Source organism: Amphiprion ocellaris, chromosome 13 (genome assembly GCF_022539595.1).
Source record: "Amphiprion ocellaris isolate individual 3 ecotype Okinawa chromosome 13, ASM2253959v1, whole genome shotgun sequence".
In the NCBI taxonomy this organism is placed as follows: Eukaryota; Metazoa; Chordata; class Actinopteri; family Pomacentridae; genus Amphiprion; species Amphiprion ocellaris.
This window is the reverse complement of record NC_072778.1, coordinates 10225151-10250301: the sequence shown is the minus strand read 5'-3', so window position 1 is coordinate 10250301 and position 25151 is coordinate 10225151. Positions and strand designations below refer to the sequence as shown.

Below are 25151 nucleotides of genomic sequence, written 5' to 3'. Positions count from 1 at the left end.
TAGATGGCAGCCATGGTTAAGGTGAGCCAATTAAAAATAAGGAGAAAGAATAGCATGCTCGGACAGCACACCCTGGATAAAAACATGACACCACACCAAGTAAAAACCCAAATATAGAGAGCAACAACCTTTTCCTGAATATTTTTAAAACACTGACTAAATTAAGAAAGAAGTCCCTGGGTCAGCCTGACCTCGCACTGTTGCCCCTTAACATAATAGTAGTTCTAGATAAGATGTCACTGCAATACATTAAAATCACACTGTCACTTTTTGTATATGTAAGATTTTGTTTCAGTTCAATAGTTGGTACCAACAAAATCTTTTGTTAAAAGATAAATATACATAAATACTTGAACATACACTTATCAGTCCATACCTAAACGTGTCTAATTCTAAACATGATTTTTATTTTGACATGGAAACCCCAATTCTGTTCTCTCTTTCATGTCACTACACTCTTGAAAAAGGTATCTCTCCATTAAATATCCTGTGACAACATGCTGTTTCGAGAGGAAATACACCAAAACAAGGAAGCAAGATGCTCTCACAAAGCCGCCTCATCGTGACTGTCAGTAGTGTTTGCAATGTCTACTTACTGAGGGGTTTGTACTTACTGAGGTGAAACGGTCTAGAGCTCAGGCCTGAGTAGGGGTGGAGCGGGGGGGTGAGTGTGTGATGGGGAGGTGAGCAGATAGAGGAGGAGGAGGAGGAGTAGGAGGAAGGGGAGGAGGGAGCATGGTGGCGTCTGTGTGAATGGAGCAAAGCCTGGTGCCTCAGCGTGCTTCTGGGTAAAAGGTGGTGCTGGCGTCCTGGTTGGCCGATCAATCAATCAAACGGCCGATGTGCGATAAGAGGAGGAAGGAGGAAAGTGGAGAGCGGGTGCTCGCGTTATTTTTTTTTCAGTTTTGATTTGAAACAGAGAAATGTTTCGGCCACTGTGTTCTCCAAAAAGCAGAGCTGTCGCCTCGCAAAGAGGAGGTGGACGAGCTGCCTGGGGTTCGTTCAGCACGGTGAAACAATTCAGAGGGGCAGAGACACGTCAAGGTGTAGAAAAGGATTGCTGTATGTTAGATGTGTCACATATCATCTGAATGAGTATTTACGCTTGCTTGCTGACAGTCAACACCAGCTTATCAAAAAAAAAAAAAAAAAGTTTCTGCAAGCCTAATTGTAGTCTTAATTCTACTTTTGTTTCCGTGTAACTAAGTATTTTTCACTGCTTCACCTTACTGAACTCAACCTGCAGGTAATGAATGTGGGTTCACAAGGACGCACCAGCACATTGGAGGGTGGGAGCCACGCATGTGAGAGCCACGTCAACCCCGAACATGTGCATGTCTGCTTATGTTTGTTAGACCAGCATACATGCGATGTTGTTACAAAGGTCAAAGGTTAGGCGTGGGGAAGCTCAAACTGTCCAGCACTCTAACCCCGACACACACACCAAAGCACGTTCACGGAGAAAGAACGAGTAGCTCTACCTTTAATCTGCCTGCGGATCTTGGTCAGGTCAGTCATCCATTTAAGGACTTTGGGGTTAGCTGCCTTGTCTCCATGCGAGGGCTAAAAGATGAGGAGAGGAGAGAAACCACAGAGCAAGAGTTGGTATTTCAGAGAAAAGGTCAAGGCAATACAAAACAGAATTTACAACAGCAATTTAGTCACTGATGTTATTGCTTGGAAAGACTTACACAAAGCTTTAAAAGGATCTGTGATTGCCTTCAGCAGTGTGCAGGCAATCCGCCATAAATCAAGCTAAACGTCACCTTGGAGGCTTACAACTATGTTGAATTTCAAAGGTTGTTAGAAGCTGCTAGTGTTTGTTACTAATGTGAGAACAAAGCTGATTTTTAATGCCTATTATCACAAAACTGCCAAACCTCCTGTGAACTGACGGTAGCTGAAACTGCCTCATCAAAGCCTAACGATTAAAGTAAAGAAAATATGTTGCTCCTTGTTTTTTTTCAGCTACACTGTGTCACAGAGCAGACTATATTCCTCAGCACTACAATGCACAAAATTAATTTATGTTTTGGGGCTTCATTATTCATACATAGGTTTTGACCTTCAGAAAGTCTTATAGGCCTTCATCAGATTAATAACTATATGATGAGAAAAAGAAAGAAAGAATAGGCGAAAATGACTACAAGCTATTTTTATTATATTTATTACTGAGAGTGCAATTTACTTTTTTAAAAAAGAATAGTTTAGCTATTGCTCAACCACTTTGACTGCTCAGTAATAGTATAATAAATTCTACATTCTACGTGTCTGCTTTTACCTTATAATTCCTCTCTTTCTCAAACTGCTCTTCAAACTGTTTGATTTTCTTTTTCAGATGCTGAAGCTTCTTGGTGAGTTGGTGGGTCACTGAATCTCCTCTCATTGCTTCTTTGGAGCCAAATGACGCTCGCCTTGGCCTGAGGATACACAGGTAAGAACAAACTGCCAAAAACACTCTATATAATCCACACATTATTGCTCTAACACAGACCAAAGAGAATGACTGGAGGTGAGATTATAAACTTTACCACCTTAAACAGAACCTCATAGTGAGTGAGCTACACCTGGGTGTTGGTGCTTCATCGTACCTCTGTGCTTTGGTGGGTGAGGTGGCGTCCAGGTCCTGCTGGAGGAATCGTTGGGCGCCATGCGCTCCAAAATCGAGAAAGCGTCGTGCCAGGAGGTGAGGGTGGGAGCGGGAAGAGGAGGGAGAGTCGTCCTGCACTCCCTCCCCCTCTTCCTCCTCACCATCCTCCTCCAAGGGTAGCGGGGGGAGAGGGACCATGCGACCAGCCAGTGGGGAGAGCTGCGCCTCTCCACCGTCGTTGTCGTCCTGCCAGGATTTGTAAGCTGGGACGGGGTCTGGAGAGATTAGAAAAAAAACAGAGGAGTCAGAGCAAGTTAAGAGGTCAGGAAAGAAGGGAGAGAGAAGACTAATTTAATCCCTTGCTAAAAAGCGTATTATATATTTGACAAGTGCTGTACATATGAAGACGCATACATGATACATTCAACAACAAATTCAACTTCTTCTTCGGTACCTTGCTGACTCACGCTAAGCCTGATTAACGGTGGATTGACTGTCAGCACTATGCTAACAAGCTGAGTCGAAGGTGAAAAAAAGGAGGAGGAGAGCGTGTAGGAGGGGTCGTGACAATAATGAGACAGGGGTGAGGCAGAGAGAGACAGAGTAAGTGTAAAAAGTGTAATCAGAGAGGAAAGGTGTCCTGATCAATCTGCCCAGTGACCCTGCAGCAGGAGGGAAGAGTAAAGATGAAAAGAAATACAGTCCGCCAACACCTTATTAAATCTGATGGAGGGAAGAGTGTTTCACATGCAGGGATTTATTCATGACCGGTATCACAGAAGCACATTTTAAAATGTGAGAATATTTTAATTTAGCTTCCTGTACCGTGTCCACGCCAGGAAAACAACCACCGTAAAAAATCAATGAGAAGGGATGAAAGGAGGGCTGGGTAGACTGGTGGGTGAGTGGGTACACATGAAGCTACTTACCTTGACCTTCCTTTTGCAGATGCATACATGAGAAGTCTATGGGAGGGAGGTGGAGATGGGAGGGGGGTGACGCTGTTTGGATGGAAGGAGGAAGAGAGATAGCAGAGAAGACGAACAGTGAGGTCAATCATTCTTAACTTTACCACTTCACCAGCATTCATTCGATATCTGTGTAAGGTGGGTTTAATTGTAAACAAAAGGGTTTTTTACATCAGCCACACTGGATATTTCACAGAAACACAGGGAAATGAAGGAGAATGACAGCTCATAAAAGTTTAACCAACCGAGCAGTGCAGCAGAGATCTTTGGGAAACATTTAATAATTGATGGGATGCACAGTCATGAATTTCAATTTTTTGATATTCAGAAGGTTTTTCTAAGTTAAACAGAGAACCTTTAAGCCTCTACACACCCACAGATGACAGGTTTTAGAGCTATTTAACCGACCATAATTACAGCACCAAACTGGGAGAAAACAGCTATTACTGTTCAGAAAGTTCTTTGAATTTAGTGCAGTTTCAAGATCCACAAATAAATACATTTAGCATATTTCTGCTTTTTGCCTCCCACCAGATGGGTCTGTTGTTCTGTGCATTTTATGATTGGCTGAAACTTTATTTCTCAAAATTCTATTTTTCTGAATTCTGCACAGAGCATGTTGGGATACCAGTGATAAAGTGGCACATACCTTCCCATTGGTTGTCAGGAAAAAGCTGGAGGTGAGGGTTGTGGCCAGAGTTTGGTTGGCATGGCGACAGGTGGCTCCTGTTGTTCTCACTGGTGTTGGCATTCTGATCACAACAGCATGAACTCGATTCCTGGAGGAGGAAAGAGGGATTATAGAGATTAATCATGAGGTGAAGGAATAAAGAAAACCAACAAATAACTGATGATAAATGTACAAAAGCAGAGAAAAGGTGCGGATGCAGGTTGAACAGGAGAGAAATTAATTAGAAAAGAATAAAAGACGGAAAAACAAAGTGCATAGTGAGGTAATAATTTGCCAAATGTTTATATGGATAGAAAAATGACTCCTAAGCTTGTAATTTAATTAAAATGTAAAGGTTCCTTTTAAGAAAAAGTAATGAAAACAGTAATATATTCCCACATTCTGCTACTTACACAAGTAATGGTGACGGTCTGATCCATGGTGACAAGGGGCTGATTGTCCTGCCTGAAATCAGAGATTACAACATGATGCCAGAGTTTCTAAGCAGATAAACACTTCAGGACTTTCCCAGAGGATGTATGTTTTTTTGATAACTAAGTTGTTGGTTACTGTTCTGACCAGTACTGACCTATCAGACCGCTACAGCCCTATTTAGTCTTCGTGAGAGCATGTCTGAGGAAGGTCTGAATAACGGCTGAGAAAGAGTCACACCACAGTCACACAACTAAAAATATGTTCACATCATGAATCATTTCTTGTGGGAAAAATTAGCAAAGCTGCTGCTTCAACTGAAACTGAAATCAATGCTTTGTCTACTTAAATTTTTCCCATTTTTAATGAATATGTGTGAAACAGCATTTAAGTATCGGCCTGCCTTAGTGACTGTGCTGCACTGGCTGTGTTTGTCAACAACCACAAGCTGGAGGTGTGATACTGCATGACGTGTAAAACTACACAATGCAGTGTGAATTAAAACGTGTTATGTGCAAGGGAGACTGAGATAAAGACGTGTTTCAGATGCAGCATAAAACGAGCTCCTGCTGAGACAGCATGTCGAAGTGATTTGTAAATGTCAAATGATCAGTGTACCACAACATCACTCCCTCTCATTTGCTCATGTTAAAGTAAAAGACTGTGGCTCTTTGTGTACTCAAACTAAACCGGCTGAAGGCAGATTTAGGCAGTTGATGTTCTAATGGCTGAAAAAAAGTGAAGAGTTCACCTGGCAGTGTTAAAGTTGTTCTCATCATCACTGACGGCCTCTCCATCCAGATCCATTCCTGAGCTCTCCTCCAGGGGGGTGACAGAGTCCAGAGAATTCTGGGGAAAAGCAACAGCAACAATTTAAGATTAATTTTCTTATGTTTAATGAACAGAGTTTGAAAGAAAAGTGGTAGGGCAAAGCAAGAAACATGACAGTAGGAAGCTGTTAAATTGTAAACAAGTGCATCCGATTCTACATACATAGATTTTTCACTTCCTCAGGGAGCACAGTTTCTACTTTGTCCTGAATGGTAGAAATGTAGCACTAAATACAGACTGCCACTCAGAAAGGTTGCACTGGAATCCATAACTTAGCCAGGAAAAGGTGAGTTAAGTTGTTACTAAATAAATACTAATAACATAATAAACAAAAGCACTCAGAGAGCCAGTACTCTGCCAAGGCCGCTCTGTCTCTGTTTGATTTCCGACGGATCAAATCTTTAAACAATTCATGGTCCGCAATTTGTAGTAGAATCGCAATCAGGTGATCGTCAGCAGGCAGCTGATGTAGTGTTCAGTTGTAGTCATAGTTACAGTGACGCCGTGCCGCTATCTAGCAATGATACAGAAATCCTTAACAAATCTGTGGATCCAAACTGTACACCGCATCACTGCCAAAATCTAATCAGTTGGTCCTTGTGTCATTTCTGACTTTCCCTGAAAATTTGTCCATATCCCTTAGTCCGTTTTTGAGTATTACTGCGTTCGGACAAACAGACGGACAAACCAACACAGGTCCTCACATAACTCCACCGCGTTCCTTGGCAGAGTAGTAACTCTGTTTCCTCTTTACAGTGCAAATTACAAAAAAAAAAAAGGACAAGTGATGGCACCACTAAACTAATACATTTTACTGCAATAACCTGGTTTAATCATTTATTAAGGTACTAAACATTAACACTGAAACTAATCTTGAACTGAACTGCATGGGTCAGAATAGAAACATCTGAGAATCTGTTGACTTCATGAGATAAAATGAGGAGCAGTATGATGACTCACTGTGTGTAACTGTCAGTATGAATGTATGATCTACTGGACATACATGTCACTCTGCTTTTATGTAAAGACAGTGAATGGTGTGCGTCTGTGTGGTAGTTTGGTGCAGAGGTGCAGCTGTCATTCTTGGGCTCCTGGCTGATCTATTTAAAGAAACTCATCCAAATTACTGTTTAAACAAGTGACAGGTTTCTTTTCAGTCCTGGGACACATCTCAGTCTGTCTGCCATGTTGTCTGCTCCTCACCTCGCCATCTGCACGCTAAAATGGTTCTTGGGAAAAGAGCCACTGAGGCTCTGAGGGGGCAGCAGCATTGAGGGGTTTTGATTTTCACCATGACAGGCCTTACTAAAATTGTATGTGGCACACTGAATAAAAAAACATGCAGCCACTGTGGCTCCCCAAAGCTAAATCTTAAACATTCGCACCTTCCACATGGTTGAGTTGAAAGATACAAGATGGGTGTACAGGTGGCACAGCTGAGACATATTTTCTGTATGTGTTAAATGCAAGATGTGGGACTATGATTCAAAAATGTAATTCTAACTTATCCAAATTTCTGTTGCTTTAAGACTTGTCAACAATTTGTAGAGCACTTGGAGTCAGCCCTGTTTTTACACTTATCCTCTCCTGAATCCAATAGATGTAAAGCTTGGGAGCCGATACTGGCCTTGTGTCGTTCAGTCCTGACTATATGTTAATCAGAAGAATACATTGCTTTTATGTTATTGTGTATTCGTTGATCTGTGTGTGTCTTAGTGTGTGTGTTTGTGGAACAGGCTTGTTGTTGTCTCTTGCTGCCCCGGTAGAATTCCAGCTATTGTAGCAACCACAGCAGAACAAAGATAGTCTGTGTTGATAATATCAAACATTCAGCCTTGGAATGAACTGACACACTGGGACAGTAAGGAGGTCGGTTTTGGGAAATATGCTGTGAGCCCACACAGCAACTTGTTTGGATCTGTGCATTGTGAGTGTTTTGGGTGCGTTTGTGTCATATAAATTAACTTACAGTTTTGTGCAAAGAGAGATCCTTTTTTTGGCAGTATTACATTAAGGTAACAAATAAGCAGTGTAAGAAATTTAATTAATGACTGTGAGCTGTTTCTTTGGGTGTATGTTTGATGGCCAAACGGTGTGTTAGTTAAAACATTGATAATGTGTGTTGGAAGGTCATGTATATGTGTAGTATGAATGTGTGAATCCGCGTCTCCTACTGACCTGTGTGTCTTTCTGGCTTTGTTGTATGTGCTGCTCGGTCTGATTGAGTGGGGTTTCCCCTTCTGTGTCGCAGGGACTGTCCTCAGGGTCAGTTTGTTGTTCCTCATCACCATGGCAACCCCGTTCTGCAGGCTCTCTGGGACTTGCCCTGGAAAATTACATTGAAAACTTTAATAAAATAATCAAAGTATCGACATCTAATTAGCAAAAGTATAACGGTTCACTGAAATAACACCATACTGACGTGGCTGCTATGTAGAGTTCTATATAACTGCCTATTTTAGTATGTAAAATATTCATGGTGTGCTTCTCCTCTATGCTGGTCACTCCCTGACCTTTTGTTATGTCTTAAAGGTGACTGACCACTGAACAGCTGTTCCTGTCAACATGCACAGTTTGCTAGTTAGCATCACAGCTCTCTACGTGTTTAATGGTAACCTGAACCATCTGGCTAGGTTTGTCCCTTTGTATGCAATGTACGCTATGGCAAATATGTTTCTTAAATTCATCTGATGCCACTTTCAACCACAGAGGAATCCGTAACGTATGTCTCTACAAGCAGGTGCATCTGCAGGGGTTTTCCAAAGGTGTAAAACAAATCCACCTTATGATTCTACTAGATCCATGTACGTTTGGTTTTTATGTGCGTATGCATGTTTGTGTTGTATAGTGCGTTTCCGTGTGCGTTTCCACTCTTACCCCTGGCTGTCGTAGCTACTGAGGTCTTGATCGATGGAGGTTTTCAGCTCAAAGAAGTGCTGCTCCACTGCAGCTCTGATGGTTCGCTGAATTATCCTGTTACAATACCAAAAAAAAAAATCACCAAATTAATTTATTGTGTACTTAATGTGGGATGAAGGTTATGTTTTAGTAGAAAGGACAGTTTTTCCACATGATTTGATGTGTTGAGTCTCACAGATTTGAATCAAAAATACAAGGATTTTGCTACAAAGGTGACCCCAATGGTCAGCCAGTCTTGAAATTATTACTTTCATAAACTGGACCTCCAATGTTTTTTTAAGGCTAAACTTTGACAAGGTCTATAGTTACTACTACAGTCTGTTTTTTAGGCCATGTTTATTGGAGTGACAGTGCAGGACAGCTAGCTCAGCTGTAAGGTTGACATTAAACTGTAACAGCTTACAGATTAAAAAATACTATGATAAAACTATATTGCCAAAGCTGCATAATTCTAACACTGCTAATGGTAGTTCTTTTGTAATACTTCTAATCAGGACAAAAACTGATAATTATACTGTTTTGAGACTTGCATCACTGTTTGTTCTGCAAATGTTCACTTATGTGTGTTGCTCTGCACTCAATCTCAACATGGCAATGTGCTCTTAAGCTCAGTTACACTGAATCAAATGAGCTTAGTGGATTGTTCACAGGTTTAATTAAGATGTTTGTTTTCAGGTTAAGGTTTAGCAGTCAGGATGCACAGGTTAAACCTGCATTTCTGGAACCACGTGTGATCCTTGTCACAAAATCCTAACTGTCAACCTCAGTGAATGCACAGAAAGACCTCTACTGGTCACTTAACAGACAAATGATTGGAGCTTTTAATGAAAAGTGTATCGCTGCTGAATATCTGGCTATCAAAGACACATAGCTGAAAGGGTAATAAAGAGATGAACATTTTATGAGACTATAAATCACCAAAAGGGTTTTTCCCCCTATTCTGAGCTATTTAACCAGTCCTTATTAAGTCAATAACCTGATCCAGTTCTAAAAGGATTAATAATGCTTAAAGTGGAGCCAGGGAGGAGACAGGAGGAGAGGACGTTACGTCTATAAAAGGTAACGGCAGCAGTCACACGCTGACCTCTTCCACATCGACATGGAACGCTTTATCCACAGGCTCTACTGCGATTTCATTTATCTGGCTTCATTTACTGGACCGCATTTGTGTGATGATAATGTATTCCTCCCTCATTTACTCGGGCTTATTGCAGTCTGTTAGCTTTGTCACTATTCCAGCTTAGACAGCAGTAGAGGTTGCAGAGCCGGTAGGAAAAGACATTAAATGGGAAAACACCCAGCTTGCTCCAACTCCTCCACACCAACTGCTCACTAGTTTCTTCTCTTCGAGTTTCATCTATGTTACACCTACTTTTCCTTTATCTTGCACATTTGCATTACTTTATTTGTTCTTTCATTACATTTACATTAAATATGTAGTTCCCAGCAAGATGATACTGGTTGTGTCAGGTGTCCACAACATATTCACAGATGGACAAGCGTGCTCTGGAACATAACTGCATTTGGGTTTCTGCTATGTCCATTTAAGGCAAAAACTCAGAAAGGTATTGGGCTGAGGTCAAATAAATGTGTGAGCTGTGAATCTAGAAATACACATTTGAACACAAACTGTGCGCCACATGCTCACCTTCACTTACAGCAGCCTCTGCATGAAGCTCAGCTAATAATAACTATACATCACAAACAGCCACAACCAAAAACAAGCACATAAGCAGTAAAAGACGATGCGCTTGCAGTCTTTCTTATTCACACACAGTGAACAGAGGCATTATATCTGCTGCCGTCTGCGTCCTAGTAGCTAGGGGAAAGTGAAGACATGAGTCACATTCGGAGACAGATGCCTGTCAAGGTAACCGGAGTCCTTGTACTTCTGACGCATTTCTGGAAATGTGCTCGGACAATACCTCGAAACTCACCAAGTCTCTGTTTAATGAAACGCAGAGCAAACTGCAAGTGACGCATTTTGTGTACAAGCTAGAAGCTGTATTTTTTTAATTTGTAGGTAACAGGTTGTGATTTTTCATGCTACGCGTGCTTCATAAAATGACTGCAACAGCAAAACAGCTGCTTCAAGCCCATTATCCACCACGCAGCATGTATCTCAAACTGATTTAATTACACTGTCTTGCTTTACTTTTCATTTCTGACATCTATCCAGCCATTTGCTTTTTGAAATGGCATTTTTTTGTTCATCTAGATGATGTGATGAATAAACACTGATTTTGTAAAAAATGCAAAAGGTAAGCCAAGAAGGCTTTTTCTGGCACATGCTCAGTCGATTAGATGGCAGCAAAGAAATATATAATCCAATGTTTTGATTAATTATACAAGTAATTATTCAAGCAAAAATTAAAAATATTATTTCTTTCTAACTTGTATCTGTACTTATGTGACTGTAAACGGAACAAAACAGTTTACAGAGGTCACATTGAGGTTTTGGTATTTGCACTCGAGCCTTCAGGTCAGTGAACCCATGTTATTGCATAGCACCTTGGAAAATGATGTTATTCTGTTTCCACATCATGTAGTCAGGAAGCAGAGGCCTGACAGTCATGTGATTGCTGAGTTCATGTCCCTGCGGCTCTGGAAGTACCAAGGCATGTAAAATGCTTTAGTTTAGCTTCATAATCAAAACACAAGGCCTGCTTTCCTCATCTGTTCCTCTTGACCTTGTACCTGCTCTTTCACATCCTTTTTTCTCAGCACTGTCTGCACATTATTTTGGATTTTTTTGGTGATTCGTTTGGGTTTCGAGCAGATGATCTTTTACTGTTTCCTCACACTTCAGCAAACTTGGCTTTTTTTATACATATACTGTTTGCAGTTTTTCTCGAATTATATTGTATTATTACACAAATTTGCAAGATCTAAGAAATTGATTTAAAATTTTGCACCATTAGTCACATGTAAAATGATTCATCACACCACTTTTTTGTCAGTTTAGTGATCCATTAGTATATTAGTTGTGCCTGCATTCACTTGTGAAGCTGTGATGCATATATGAGTGGACATAAAGTCATGCCCATGTATGTCACTGTAGTTGTGTGGACTTACTCAGCAGAGTCAGTGGGCAGGATGGATATGGTGGAGAGGTGGGAGCTGCAGAGTCAGAGGGGGGAAACGGACAACCTGATTAGAACATCACGTACTCTTCGACTCTCTCCCATACTGACACAAAATGACCTTGTAGGGTGTGTGTGTGTGTGTCGTGCAGCAAAAGCCAAAACAGGGAAGAAGAATTACAATAACGATGTTAACGATGAAGTCTGTGTGCGTTAGAGAGGCAGAGTGGAAATCAAGTGCTGAGGGAGTTTTTAGTGCAATGTAGGTGAAATCGAATGAAATAAAGAAGTGTGAAAGTCAGCAAGATGAGTTTGTTTTCCCTTGTGCCAAATGACAATCCAAAAAAATGTGCTGCACACACGCAACTATACAACGCTGTAGTCAGTGGCGCCACTCTGGGTGGGCAGATTGTTATTTAGGCTACGGAGCTCTGCTACACCCTGCTGATCAGATAGAAGGGTGTGTGCTGTGGCATAGTTGTTCTTCGATGTTCCTCCATAAGCAAGGATGTGTGTGTGTGTGTGTGATGTGTCCTGACACTGGATTCAAAAACACACTCCCTGACAGGCACGTCAGGATTTATATAACCCTCCTACACAACTTACACAAGGTCATTCACATTATGCCCAAGTGCCTGGACACCTCTCATATATACTGTGTGTGTGTGTGTGTGCGTGCGTGCGTGCGTGCGTGCGTGCGTGCGTGTGCGCATCTCAGACGGTCAAACTCGCCTCATTAGAAAAACAACAGCTGACATTATGCAAGCTTTTTGTGTGCATGTGTGTTCTGCCACTTTAACACAACCACACACACTTCTAATGCAGCAAGAAGTGTTCAGGTGGATCGATAAAAACTGAATTATTAATGGCAGATAGGAAACCATAATGCCCTCTATCGTTTTTCTTCTTCTTTTACCGTTTTCTCTCAGCTGTTTTCTGACTCCTTTTTGTGCAGGTCTTTATGCTCACATGCTTTTTTGTTCACTTGTTCTTCCTCTCATTCCCACTCCTTCATACTTTATAGTAAAAACCAGTTTAATATGATCCCTGCCCTTCTGCTCATCTATCTCACAAGCTCTCCTTTTCTCCTTCACCACCTCCCTCGATTCTTACCGACCTTAAATGTAACAATCGTCTCACATTTCCTTTCTGACACCGTAACCTTGATCGTGCTTGTGCTTGACGGTGAGACAGACCAAAAAAGAAAGAAAGATGTGAGTATTGCAGAGGTCTAACAGTAAGCTGCTGAAACGCAGCCAAAAGACACTAATGCCAAACAGGAGTGATTGTGATGGAAGAGGAGAAATGAAACGTGAAAACCGACACAATCAGAATATTTTCTTTTGTTCTCTTGCCCTACCAATTTGACTGATTAAGTACTTGTATATTGTTATATTCACTTCTTTGTGCAAGGCCAACATTTACTGTGTCTCGCCAATATGAGTCAGTGATCATCTGGGCTGAGTTTACATTAGATCCTTTGTTGTGAGAATTTCTCCTCTCTTTTTTTTCCGCTCCTGCCCTTTAAACAGAAATTCACCCTGCAGGCTCCCTACAGCAGCAACTGTCCCTTTGACGCACTGATAACATCTGACAGCAGGCTCTCCTGCTGCGTTGTACCCTGAGGGGCCGCACTGGGTGGCAGCATCTCTAACAATAGATCTTTGATAGGGCCCTTAAGGACATTACGTAATCACCATAAGCACTAAGTAGCAAAGATAATATCTCATCTTACACCCTTTTCCCCCTGAGGACTTGAACATACACTTTTTTTTGGGAACTTTAGGGTTTCCGTGCCCTCCTCAACCTCCCTAATCAGCAGTGGTAACATTTCTATCAGTGTTGGCTGAGCCTTAAAGTACTGTACATGACGCCTTTACTGGCCCTTAAGGGCATTTCTTTACTGACTAGGACACCATGAAGGACAAATAGGATCACTGAGCATTCCAGGTCCCTGGTGTAGTAGAAGTTGGTTTTGATTATGTCTCAAGGTGAACAGACACATGCCCTTTTCCTTTACTAATCAAACATAGCCGTCATAGTAAAAAACACACCTGATACCACTAAAATGGAACACTGTGGTACGGTGCGTCCTGTGAAGCACTTGAGATTTAGGCAAATCAAGTTGCAGGAAACAGGACTAATCTCCATTTTTGCTAGTCCACAGTAGCTGTGTAATATATTATATGCAGATTCTTAAGTATTGGATTACAAAGACTTAATGAGAACAACAAGATAAAAAAAAGTTCTTAATTTAGGTTGAAAAAAAAAAACAGTGGAAAAAAAATCTGGGTGCAAGGATGCCAGCAAAAACATGTTTAAAAAAACAGTGGAATACTACAACTTGGAAAACTGTGAAACTAACAGCAAATATCTGTGAAATAATATTTTTATAATTAAAAGAAAAAAAAATATATATAGTAGTGTTATTTTTGCACTCAACAGCTGTTTGTCTTCACTGGTTTAACTTCTCACTTTGCTGAAGTGACGTAGAGGAGTCAGCACACTGTCACATCACTGTCATAGCAACAGGTGCAAAACATGAGAAACTGTTTAGTATTTAGTTACCACTGATTGGCATTCAGATGCAAAGTAACACAAACACCGTGTTCTCCGGTGATGTCAACATGTCCCCAAAGCCTGTATTTTAAGAATAAACTTCTGCTGCAGTCTTCAGCCTAACTTTACTAATTGCGTCAAGGAAGCATTAGTTGGCAAAGAAAGGCTCGGCGTTAAGAATAATAATAAGAACTTGATAATGTCCTATGGAGCCACACATTTGGAAACCGTTTGTTGACAGCGACACTGCAAAAGCTGTGACAGTGACCTAATAGACAGCGACTTTGTTTTTGATAATAATACAGTAGCTAACATACAGGGTTTTTTTTTTTCTGATTTTATGTAGCCAGTGACGAGTGACTGATGTTGGGTGCCGCAATGTGGCTGTTCACAAACTAGAGCTGCTCCATACTATCACCATTTTGCATTCACCTTCTAATTTAATTGCAACATAAAATGAGATTAAAACACATTCTTAATTATAAAAATGCATGTTCCATTTCAATGATTGCTTTATCATTCTTGTCCTGAAAGCATCTGAGGTGAGGGCGTGGCAGAGTAAAATGAATGCTTGTTTGGATCACATCAGGCTAATCTGCTGACTGCTAGCCAGATCCCTCAGCATGATCCCAGCAAGAAAAATCTGTCCTGCAGCAGAACTGGAAACAGGTATGTCTCACTGAGAGCTGACTGATGCACTACAGATTTCATTTCAAGGGAAAAACAAATTACATTTAAAATAACTGTTAACGCCACAATGCAGCATGTATCTATCCAGATGATGATGCTGACATTACGATTCCAGTGGTCATAAGCATTTTTTTTTCTGAATGTGTTTTCAATCACTATAAATTGACCTATAATGCTTTTATAGTAGAGAACAAAACCTGTAAAAGTTTGAACACATGCAGTATTTGGTTTTATGTGCAATATATTTTGGTGTGTGTACTGTCTTCATCACATTTGGACTGAGTCGTATTTAAACACGAGGGAAAGGTTTTCATGGACTGCATAATTGAAACATTTATTGCCAAAAAGGTTAGTGATAAATTCAATACTCTATCCTTCAATGTGCCTCTGTGCATATTGAGAGAGTTGTGTCCCTTAACTACCATATTTACTTTCAGTTGTGGAGAAAAAGAACCTGTTAGGCTTCATATTATCCTGTAGTCTAACATTTTATATGTGCAGCAGGGATGTGACCTCCATATATTAGGAGCTTAAATCATTAAGACACTTGGCTGAAGCTTGTCCTGCTGAAACACATCGCAGCAAAATCTAGAAACCAGTTTCTGCTCATTTTAATTTTCATCCTGGTTCATCTTTACAACAACATGCGGCAAGATAAATATTCTCTGTGTCTTCTTGCGTTTGACCAAAATAGCCAAGTCAGTTTTTGTTGTTGTGTAAAAGAAGAGCCTAAACAAATGGTAGTGCTGTATGCATATCACAAATATAGGGCACGAGTATCAGTTTCATGTAGCAGTGAGTGTGAACGGCAATGGCTAGTCATGGTGCTGTGTATCGTTGACATATCAACCGACAAGTGACTACTCAACAAATTCAATGATGAATTTGTTGAATAGTCACTTGTCGGTTGATAAAAGATGGTGCTTTGATGCTTTAAAATGGTGAAATAAAAAAACAGCAGAGGAACTTTGCATTCCCAGCACTGACGCTAAGCAGGAGAAGATTAATCAATGTCATCCTTACAATATTTACTACAATTGTTCTGATGGCTCGACAGAAAGAAGTGTGTGTGTGTGTGTGTGTGCGCGTGTGTGTTGGAGTTGGAGGTTAGCTGTGATTCCAAAGAGGTGCTGTTGTCAGCAAACCTGACTCTGCTGTGTCCTGGCTGGGAGATAATACAGACTGCAGCAGTCTATATGTCCTTCCAACACACACAAACACACACATTAACGTGTACAAGAAGACGTATCTCACTGTTCTGTGTTGTTACTCACTTCAGACATAAATATACTTTGCCTACTTTCTTGCTCTCTCACAACCGCCTGCAGTTCATAGAAAGACTCGCTCACATAATCATAAGGATCATTTTACATCTCATAAACAGCTCTTCCCGCTGCCTCTGACATTGTAAACATTTATGATTGGGGCCAAGAAATGTCACAGTGGCGTACGGTAGATGCATTCAGACGAGCCAAAACTCAAACATAGACCAGGTCAAAGATTTAACATCCGTTTGTTTTTCTGCCTTGACGCTGCTCATTTGTATGTTTCCATCAGCTGCTTTACATTTGGGACTATAGATGACTGATGCAGCTCTGCTTCATTCATTTTCTCCTAACTACCCCACAGTCATTAGGCCATCTGAGAAAAATGATCTATTTTATTTAGTTGACTCAACAAATCTTCCCCAGTAGTCCTCTACATCTTCACCCCCCTCTTTAATTTGTCATTCTGCTTGCAGAGTCACAAGAAATTGATGCAGGATTGCTAGTAGCTCCAGCCGAAAATGGACTGGTTGAGTCTGTGTGCACATTGAAATTTCACTAAAAGCAGGCAGATTCTGATAACGCATAAGATTTCGATTATGTGAATAAAACTTATCATTTGCATTATGAATTAAACAGTGGATTAATTTTTACAATTAGCTACTAAACGGTTTAGTCTATATGATAAAAATGTCCATCAGCACAAATTGATGTCAAACCAAGTCTATCAATTCATAGAAGATATTCTATTTTAAGGTTGCAATGCACATTTACATTCAGTATCGATAAATCTAATGATTGTTTTCTCACTAAGTCAGTTTGCCTATAAAATGTAAGAATATAATCCTAATTTCATAGTGCCCAAGTTGGTGTCTTTAAATTGCCAGGTTTTTTTCTAACTGTTCCAGACATCAAGACATTTTTTGCACTATCAAAAATTGCACAGAAGAGCAGCAAAATTCTTACATTTGTGCAGCTGTAACCGGAGATGATTTGGCAGTTTTGCTTGAAAAAAAAGACTACAACAAGTAACTGGTTTTCAATATAGTAGTAGACAAATTCCCAACACTCAACTAGTCTATTAATCGACTGCTTCTTTCAACTTGTTAAAATGGTTGTCCATTAGTTTCCTGTCAGGGAATGAATTGAATGACTGACCTCTACTCAACATTCATCACCAAACACACACAAATACACATTATACCCTTTTGTCCTCGACCACTTCTGTAATTGACCAGTAATGAGAAAATATTTTAAAGCGCATTTAAATTGATTACTAATAGCTTCTTTGGTATTCAACGATAGTGAAAAGATACAGCGAATCCTAGCAGTTGTGATTTCAGCCAATTATGAGCACACCTGCTCGCTAACATGCCTCTACATGTCTCATGTACTGCAAAGAGAGATGTGATTTGATTTAGCAGAAAATTCTTATTAAAAAGGACAACTGGTATTTTTTTCCCTGCCACGGAGCAAAATGCTGACACATTCTCAGTAAGCCCCCCCCCCCTTTTTTTAATATGTGGATTGCATAACCTACAATCAGCTGTTAAGTAATGCCACGACCCCTTTCTCTTCATCTTCCTGAGGTCTGTTCCTATTCCTACACAGGAAAACACTTCCTCTCGTGTCTCTCCTCTTTCATCTCTCCCTGGTAACTAAACAATCATCAGCAAACACAATCCAGCCTTATTTCCTTCCATTCAGCTACATATAATAATGATTTAAATCACTCAACATGAATTCCAGTTTCCACTAATTCATTTCACCCTCCATAAGATAATGCATTCCTCTAGCTTCCCCTTTTTCATTTTTTAAATCAGTCCCTCACACCCATCCAACTGATGAGCCCCTTTTCTGCTGCTTATTTCCAACACCTTTCTTCCACCAGCTCTTATTAATTGATTCATCTGTCATCTAACTACATATTATTAGGTCTCGTCTCTCCATTCATTCATCCATTAACTCAATTATTCCAGCCAGACTACAAGAGTTACATAACCCAGATGTTTACCTCTGCAGCAGAATGTCACAGGCCATTCTCATTTTTCCAGCTGTGTTTTCTCTCACTGTGATCTGCCCTTTTTGTTTTGGGGTTTCTATGCCAGCGGATCCAGCCTTGTACGTGTTTCAGAGAGTGTTATCTTGTATCTCTGGTAGGCTGTATCTGTCAGCTTCTCGTCTTCTTCCCAGTGCAGTCAGCAAGCTAACCTGTAGGTTAATAAAGTCCAGTCTGGTTTTATTTTTCGAATGTCCAGCAGAGAGGCGAGCTTGACTTTCAGCCAAACTCTGCACGATTTCTGTCTTGCTCTTCTTTTTGCGTGTTAACCACTTGACACATCTCCTGTAGGAGCAGTATCCAGCTGTGATGCTTGTTCTTTCAGAACTCTGTTTCCTTTCCCTCCAGATTTCTCCTCTTTCAGTGTCTGACAGGTTTGTAGGTTATCCCAGTTGAGCACTTTGAGGAGTCAGCGTCAGCACCAGCAGGTCTAGCAGCAGAGCCAGGGTACCGCCAGGGCGCATAGTGTAGCGTCCTCTGAACCGGGGTGTGTGTGTGTGTTTGTGTTCTTGAATGCGTGAACGTGTGTGTGTATGTGTGAGTGAGTGAGGTTGTCTCACTCTGCACTCTGACTGGAAAAGTGCTGCAGTAAACATCCAGAGCTCTGCTCAAATATATGAGCTTCTGATGTAACCAGGCAACAACCCCAGAAGGACCAATGGGACGGGAGGGGCTGAAGTTGGGAGCCAATTGTAAAGAGGCAGCGACTTATGTGGGCCAATCTTGAGGCAGAAAGTGGGAGGGGGTAGGATTTTTTCTGTCCACTCAGTGGTGACTATAAACTCAGCAGTTATTACAGCCGGCCCAGTGGGCTGTGTAATGGCGTGCACGCGCATGCAGAAACACTCACACACACAGGAACAAAGACACACACCTGTGCCTTTTATATCGCCCTGAGTAAGTCTTTTGTAATGTCAGCTTATCAAAAGCATCAATACATTTAGCAAATTACAGACCACTGAGGGACAGAAGCAGTGACAGTGATGCATAAAGAGCTGACCTTAGAGACAGTGAATAAACGAATCAGGGAATGAAGGGAGGAAAAGCAAGAGAGAAAAGGAACTGTGTAGTTCTAAATGTGCATTTTAATAGTTGTATTCTGATGACTTTTGCACTTCATGGACTATAAGTAGATCTGATAATCATTGCTACATCAAAACACTTCCAATTAAACTCAATTAAATTAATTATTTCCATTTTCCTACTAACATCTCTCTGTGCCAAATACCTTTTTCCAAAAGGACAAGACTTTAGCTTCAATCAAATCTAAGTCAGAATTACAGAGAAGACTGGAATAGCTTTTACTGAGAGCTATTGAAGGAAGTCCAGCAAAAGAGGAATTTGATCTATCATTTGATTGTTGTTTGATGAAATTTGATCGACTTAAAAAGCTTAAAAAACAAATCATGCAGTGATGTCTGGAGGTCACTCACAAAGAGACATGATACAAAGTATATTAACAGACTTCAGTCATTTTGCTTTAAAGACTGCTGCAACGTATTGTTTTAACCAAGATAAGATGAAATTGTTTCATACAGATAAATAAAAAAACAAGTCATATTAATATGCACATCAAGGCTTTCAGAGATCTTTAGCATTTCACAGCAGGGAAACAATAGATAGTAAATGAGTGCAGACTACTTCTGTAAGGCTTTTGTGACGGTGGTATCCGGATATTTATTTTGAGATCCAAATATTCGGATTGCCACCCCTCACCCCGAAAGTGAGTGATTTGTAGTGAGTGAGTGATTTGAAACCTCATTGTCCCTGATGTCCTTAAAGCATCTTTAAAATTGAAATTCAATTTTATTTCTCATCTGTGACGTACCTGTCCAAATTTTACAACATTTCACTAATGTGTTAAGGAGAGAGAGGATAAGAAAGAAGAAATGTTACTCAGCTTTGTTCATGAATCATTAACAGTGCTGTGGTTTTCAGCCTTCCCGGTGCTTCTGTTGGTTTTGCCTCACTGTAAACTAGAAGTTGAACTTTATCTTCTGTGACTAACACAAAGCAGCTACAGTGGAATGTGTTAATATAAAGGGGCTTCAGCAGCAATCACAGTAAGTATTTTTCCTGTAGAGGATTAGGAATGTGAGTGCTCTTTAGAAAGCCAGAAAGAACAGTTGCACCAGAACTGTGGGTGAGAACTGATAGCACGGGCCGATGAGTGGTGCTATCTAGGTCAGTTAGCATATCTTATTACACTTTGTGCCCAGTTCTGGCGCCCGAGGATCGACACAATCAAAGAGTGAAGGCTGATGGTAGCATGGTATGAAGTGGGACGGGAGAGACTGAGTTATACTTGAACAGTAAACACTGACGAATCCAACTGCAGTGACAAGTTTATACATCTAATCACACTTCAAAAAAGAAAAAAAAAAGAAATGTGAGTTTCAGTTTTTAAAGAAACACTGAATGATATATCTCTTGAGATAGGTGAACTACTTAAACCCTGTTATTTTTACGATATATTTTACAAGGCAGTTAGAGTTACTAGGCATTAAGAGTTGACTGATATAGATACCAATTAATAGTAATCAAGGACACTGATAGACAAGATTTGAAACAGACATTTGCAGTAAGAATGAAAACATTAGTGTCAACTGAGAATAACACACTCTCCAAGACAAAACTTGAAATACATGACATTTGTTTAAAATATGTCTAATTAAACGAGATAAATTTAACAATCTCCTTCAGTGCAGATAGGTAACTGTGGTGTGTAACCAGTCAGACAGAGCTGTGGTTGACTCACTGCTGAAGGCCACAGAGGCAGCTAAGGCTACACAATTAACTGATTTCAAAACGGAATCTGTGGTTAGCAAACGGTTGCAAGATTTTACCAGGTCATGCTATCCTCATGTGAGACAGTCATGGAGTGTCCTGCTAATGCCCATTCACGTTTTGAATCTATTACACAGTTAATGTTGAACTGAAGCTTGATTAAAACAACTGCATTACAAATCCAGCAACCTTAGAGTTGGTGGCATTAGAGACAAATCAGTCAGAATTGGTCGACTCCAATACACTAAGTGCAATGAAGCAGATGAGACCATTTTAAAAAGGTGAATTTAGGTACATTCCAAAATAAGGTTCTTCAACAGCTATCCAAAGGCAGCCTGTTTCATGTGAGAACCAACAAAATCCCATCATAATTTAAACTACTTGCACCATTTAACCAGAACTTTGGACATTACAGAAAAGCGATGTCATTTCAGAAAACATTTCAGATTTTTCACTCTAAATATTGATGCATCACTTCTTGTGTGCCTAAAAGTACTGACAGTGAAAAACATAACTTTAACTGGGCAAATAAAGTAAAACTTGGGCAATTATTGTAGTTCAATGAATTATATCACACCAGTAATGTTACTAAAAGCAATGTATGCAATACAGAACAGTAAAAACTTTGACAACTTGGTCAGTCAGTGTATTAGTCTTATTTCCTTTGGTGTCAGCCAGGGAAGAAAAAAACTGTTTGATCCAACCATTAACTAGGTCAAAACACCAAAAGGACACAGCTGATACTCCTGTACTGACCTATTTTCAGTCCATTTATGTCCAGGTCATGCAGACCTACATATTACACACAACATGTACTTGTCATTGATAGAGGGACAAGGGCTGCTCTGCAGAACATCAACGAGGAAAGAAAACCATAAAGTGAATGGGGTCACCATGTAGTGTATGATCAGCAATATAATCTGTGTCACCACAAAGTGGGGTGCAGAGCACCGTGCAGATGGCAGAGTGCAGGTTTACATCTGCCATTTGTACGAGGTAGCAGGGAAGCCCAAGAAAGCCTGGAAAAGACTTTTAAAAATTACATTTCATTTGATCAGTGAGCTTGCAGTTACCCTTTTTCAGAGAGAGTGAGGAAGTACCTAACACTCAAGGATCCAACAAATATTTTTCTTCCTTTTCGTACATGAGGCTTCTTTCAGCATACACCACAGTTGGTTTTCACCAACAAACAAGGTCAAACCTGAAACTGACTCAACACTGAGCACAGTGAGGAGGTAAAACTAAGCCTTCTTTTCTGCTGATTGTGTGAAGAGAACCTTAAAAATCCTCAACATTCACAGGTGAGAGATAAGAATTGTGAGAGAAAATCCTGGTTTGCACTTATAATGCAGAATACAGTGGTCAGTAATACACATTGTAAATGTCATTTGTGGATAAAATTTAGAGAAAAAACATGCTCACACATTTAAGTGTTCCACTACACAAAAAAATCAGTTAATAAAAGCTCTAAAAATTTGAGTGCACAGCTGCTAGAAAAAAATATGTTAAAAAATAGTGGAATACTACAACATTTAAAAACTGTAACGCCTGTACAATTGGTGTAATTTTATGGTCACACATTGTAAAAGAAGAAGTTACTGTGCTTTAGTTGTGTGTAGTTCTGGCCTTTTTTTTTTTTTTTTTAACCCCTTTGTGATTTTACCAGATATTATCTTAAAACCTTAAAGAGTTATTTATGATTTTCTGTCTTTAATATAGATATTTTTTGCTTTCAATAATCCTGAATTATTTTTTGGCTAATTTAAATAAAGTAAAAATGGTGCAGTTTTATTGGTAAACATGGTAAAAGAACAAATTATTATCCAAAACAAGAATAAAAACAATACAGATTTTTAACGTGGGCATTATTTACAGTTTTGGGCCTGACTTTTTTAAATAGTTAATGTAAATAAATTTTTTTTTGTGATTTTATTAGTTACCTGTAATTTAACAAAACTAAGAGCACCTGTAACATACAAAACAATATGGTTAAAAAGCTGCTTAATTTTTTTAGTTGATGACTTTGTTTTGCTGCATTTTCCTGCATGCTTTTACACTGTAGCACTGTGTATTGCATAAAATCTGAAATCTACTGACTGACATAACACCTACTGAGACCAAGCTGTTATTAGACTCACCGTACACAGTTTGACTTGCAGTAAGTGTACTTTGATTGTTTTTGTTGGAATATCTAGAGGCCTTTACAACGATACTGTGTTTTTGTGCCAATGTGTGCGTCCCTTAAAAAAAGCAAATGAACATGACCTAGAAGAGACAAGTGTGCATATATTTGTGACCGTGCACGTGCGCATTGCTGGCACAAACGGAGAGATCTCCCCAGCATGGCATGGTGCCACCTTTGGATATAAATAATTTCCACAGCCACATAAAAATAAGTGGAACAAAATCTCATGAGCGGTTTCACAGAGAGGGTCTTTAAGAGGTACAAGATTTGTTATCCGCAGCACGAGATGGTGCACGTCAGTCATGCTGGGCTGGTGTGATGGTTGTACTGGGGAGGAATGACAAGTAAGAATGAATGCCGAGAGATGCTCCGTCTAGGATAAAATTGAGGACAAGTGTTCTCTGATGTGTTTCAATTCTATTGTCTGGGTTGACCTTTTCTCTCCTGAGATCTGGTATTGCATTTTCGCTCAGAGTATAAATCAATAAATCGTTCACAAGTAGGGACACTTTCCAGTTCTCCCACCCTCTCCTTGCTCCCTCATGACCCCTCTCTGTCCTCTGATTCTCCGTCTCCTTCATTAATACTTCCCTCCCTCCTGCCCTTCTCCTCCTCACCGGGGCCAAAAGTGCTTCCCAAGAGCCCTGTTTCTAAGGCTGCCAGGATATTTCAGAAGCGTCATGAAAAATACTTTCCACAGAGACACAGAATATAAGCAGGGGTAGAAAGGGAGGGAAGGAGTGATGGAGTAAGAAGAGAGATCAGGGGAGAAATACCAGGGATTATATATAGATTTTAAATGAGCAGGGGCTGTCAGAATGTAAGGTGTGTGTGCGTGTTGCCTGTCAGAGTCTATTAAGAGAGCAGTGTAAAAGCCACAGAGGACAGATTTCCCTGTCTGTCAAGTACTAGACAAACAACTCAGCCACAGTTAATGTTGAGTCACTAGATGGGAACTTTCTCTGTATTTCACAGCTTTCACAACCAGTTATATGTCAGATAGTACATGATAGACACATGAAACAGAAACTACAACTCAAAACCACTCAAGTAGTTTAAGTAAAAACTTTTTTTTTTTTTTTTTTTAAAGCACTGACTAAACTGATTTTCAATGAAAAGTGCTTTCTGTACATAACTGACAATGAGACACATTCTTCAAATTCTTGAAACTGTGAGTTTGGAAAATGTGTCATAAACTGCAAGAATATAACATTTTCTGTATACAAAAAGAGAAAGTATATTAAACCATTTTTTTTTCAACATGATCAAAGTTAAAAACAGCTGTTGACCTTCAGAAAATTAATCTGCAACAAATCTGACAGAAAATAGTTAAATAAAAAAAAAACAAACAATGGTTAATGCCTTTCAAATGCAAATATTTAAAGCTTAGCCTTTTGGGAGAGTATAATACCCAATTTATGCTGCTCCAACAAAGAAACTGTTTGAATATTTCATCTGGGGCTTTATTAAATTCTGAAGGTAATTTTCAGCTATTATGTAAAACAATTTTTTATGTAATTTACAAGTTTCTGAAAATCTCCTGCACTATGTACTTTTTCTATGGCAGAATGAAGTCAGTCCCTTTTTTGTATGTTCATATGATCAGATCAGCAATCCTCATGTTTTATTTAAATGTGCTAAATAACTGATCATATTTCTACTTATTACTGGAAGAATAGAGCTATGGACCCTATTTGTGTGTATACCTGGAACTAAAATATGTAGGATTCCACATAAAAATAGCCAGTGCTAATTATTTTTTTTAGCAATTTAACAGACGTATTCTCTAAAGCTCTACATTATTTAAATGACTTTCCGTTGCAAGCGGTTGACTCCGAAATGCAGAAATAATCCCCCAGACCAGACGAGAGGTTGGACAAGGTCACAGGGATGATGGCTGCAGGCTGGCCTCAGTTAACAGAGAATTAAAAACAACTAAAACAATTACAGAAGACTTAAAGCTCAATGCAGTCTGGCCAGCGCCACTTAATTCAAACAATTTGCTGCATGTAACCCCTCTTTATCTTCAGTAATGAGTGCATACTTGTACAATGGCTGCTCCCTAAAAATGTCCTCTAATAAAATGCACACAATTACTGACACATACAGAGAA

The 25151-nt window shown here is 39.8% G+C and overlaps 1 protein-coding gene across 5 annotated transcripts in view; it reads right to left on the bottom strand.

The window, feature by feature from the left end:
- The window catches only part of fam13b (family with sequence similarity 13 member B), an 82038-nt gene that overhangs the window by 11455 nt on the left and 45432 nt on the right, over window positions 1–25151 (bottom strand). For 2 of the 5 annotated variants that reach the window (XM_023288225.3, XM_023288226.3), the window contains exons 8-18: window positions 11486–11530; window positions 8369–8464; window positions 7670–7817; window positions 5412–5509; window positions 4642–4693; window positions 4208–4337; window positions 3520–3591; window positions 2592–2865; window positions 2282–2420; window positions 1482–1563; window positions 615–809 (exon numbers count right to left, since the gene is read on the bottom strand). In XM_023288225.3, the coding sequence (XP_023143993.2) occupies window positions 615–809; window positions 1482–1563; window positions 2282–2420; window positions 2592–2865; window positions 3520–3591; window positions 4208–4337; window positions 4642–4693; window positions 5412–5509; window positions 7670–7817; window positions 8369–8464; window positions 11486–11530 (1331 nt within the window). The remainder of the gene's footprint in view (window positions 1–614; window positions 810–1481; window positions 1564–2281; window positions 2421–2591; window positions 2866–3519; window positions 3592–4207; window positions 4338–4641; window positions 4694–5411; window positions 5510–7669; window positions 7818–8368; window positions 8465–11485; window positions 11531–25151) is intronic. The other 3 variants (XM_023288227.3, XM_035956336.2, XM_023288228.3) reach the window with 3 other exon arrangements.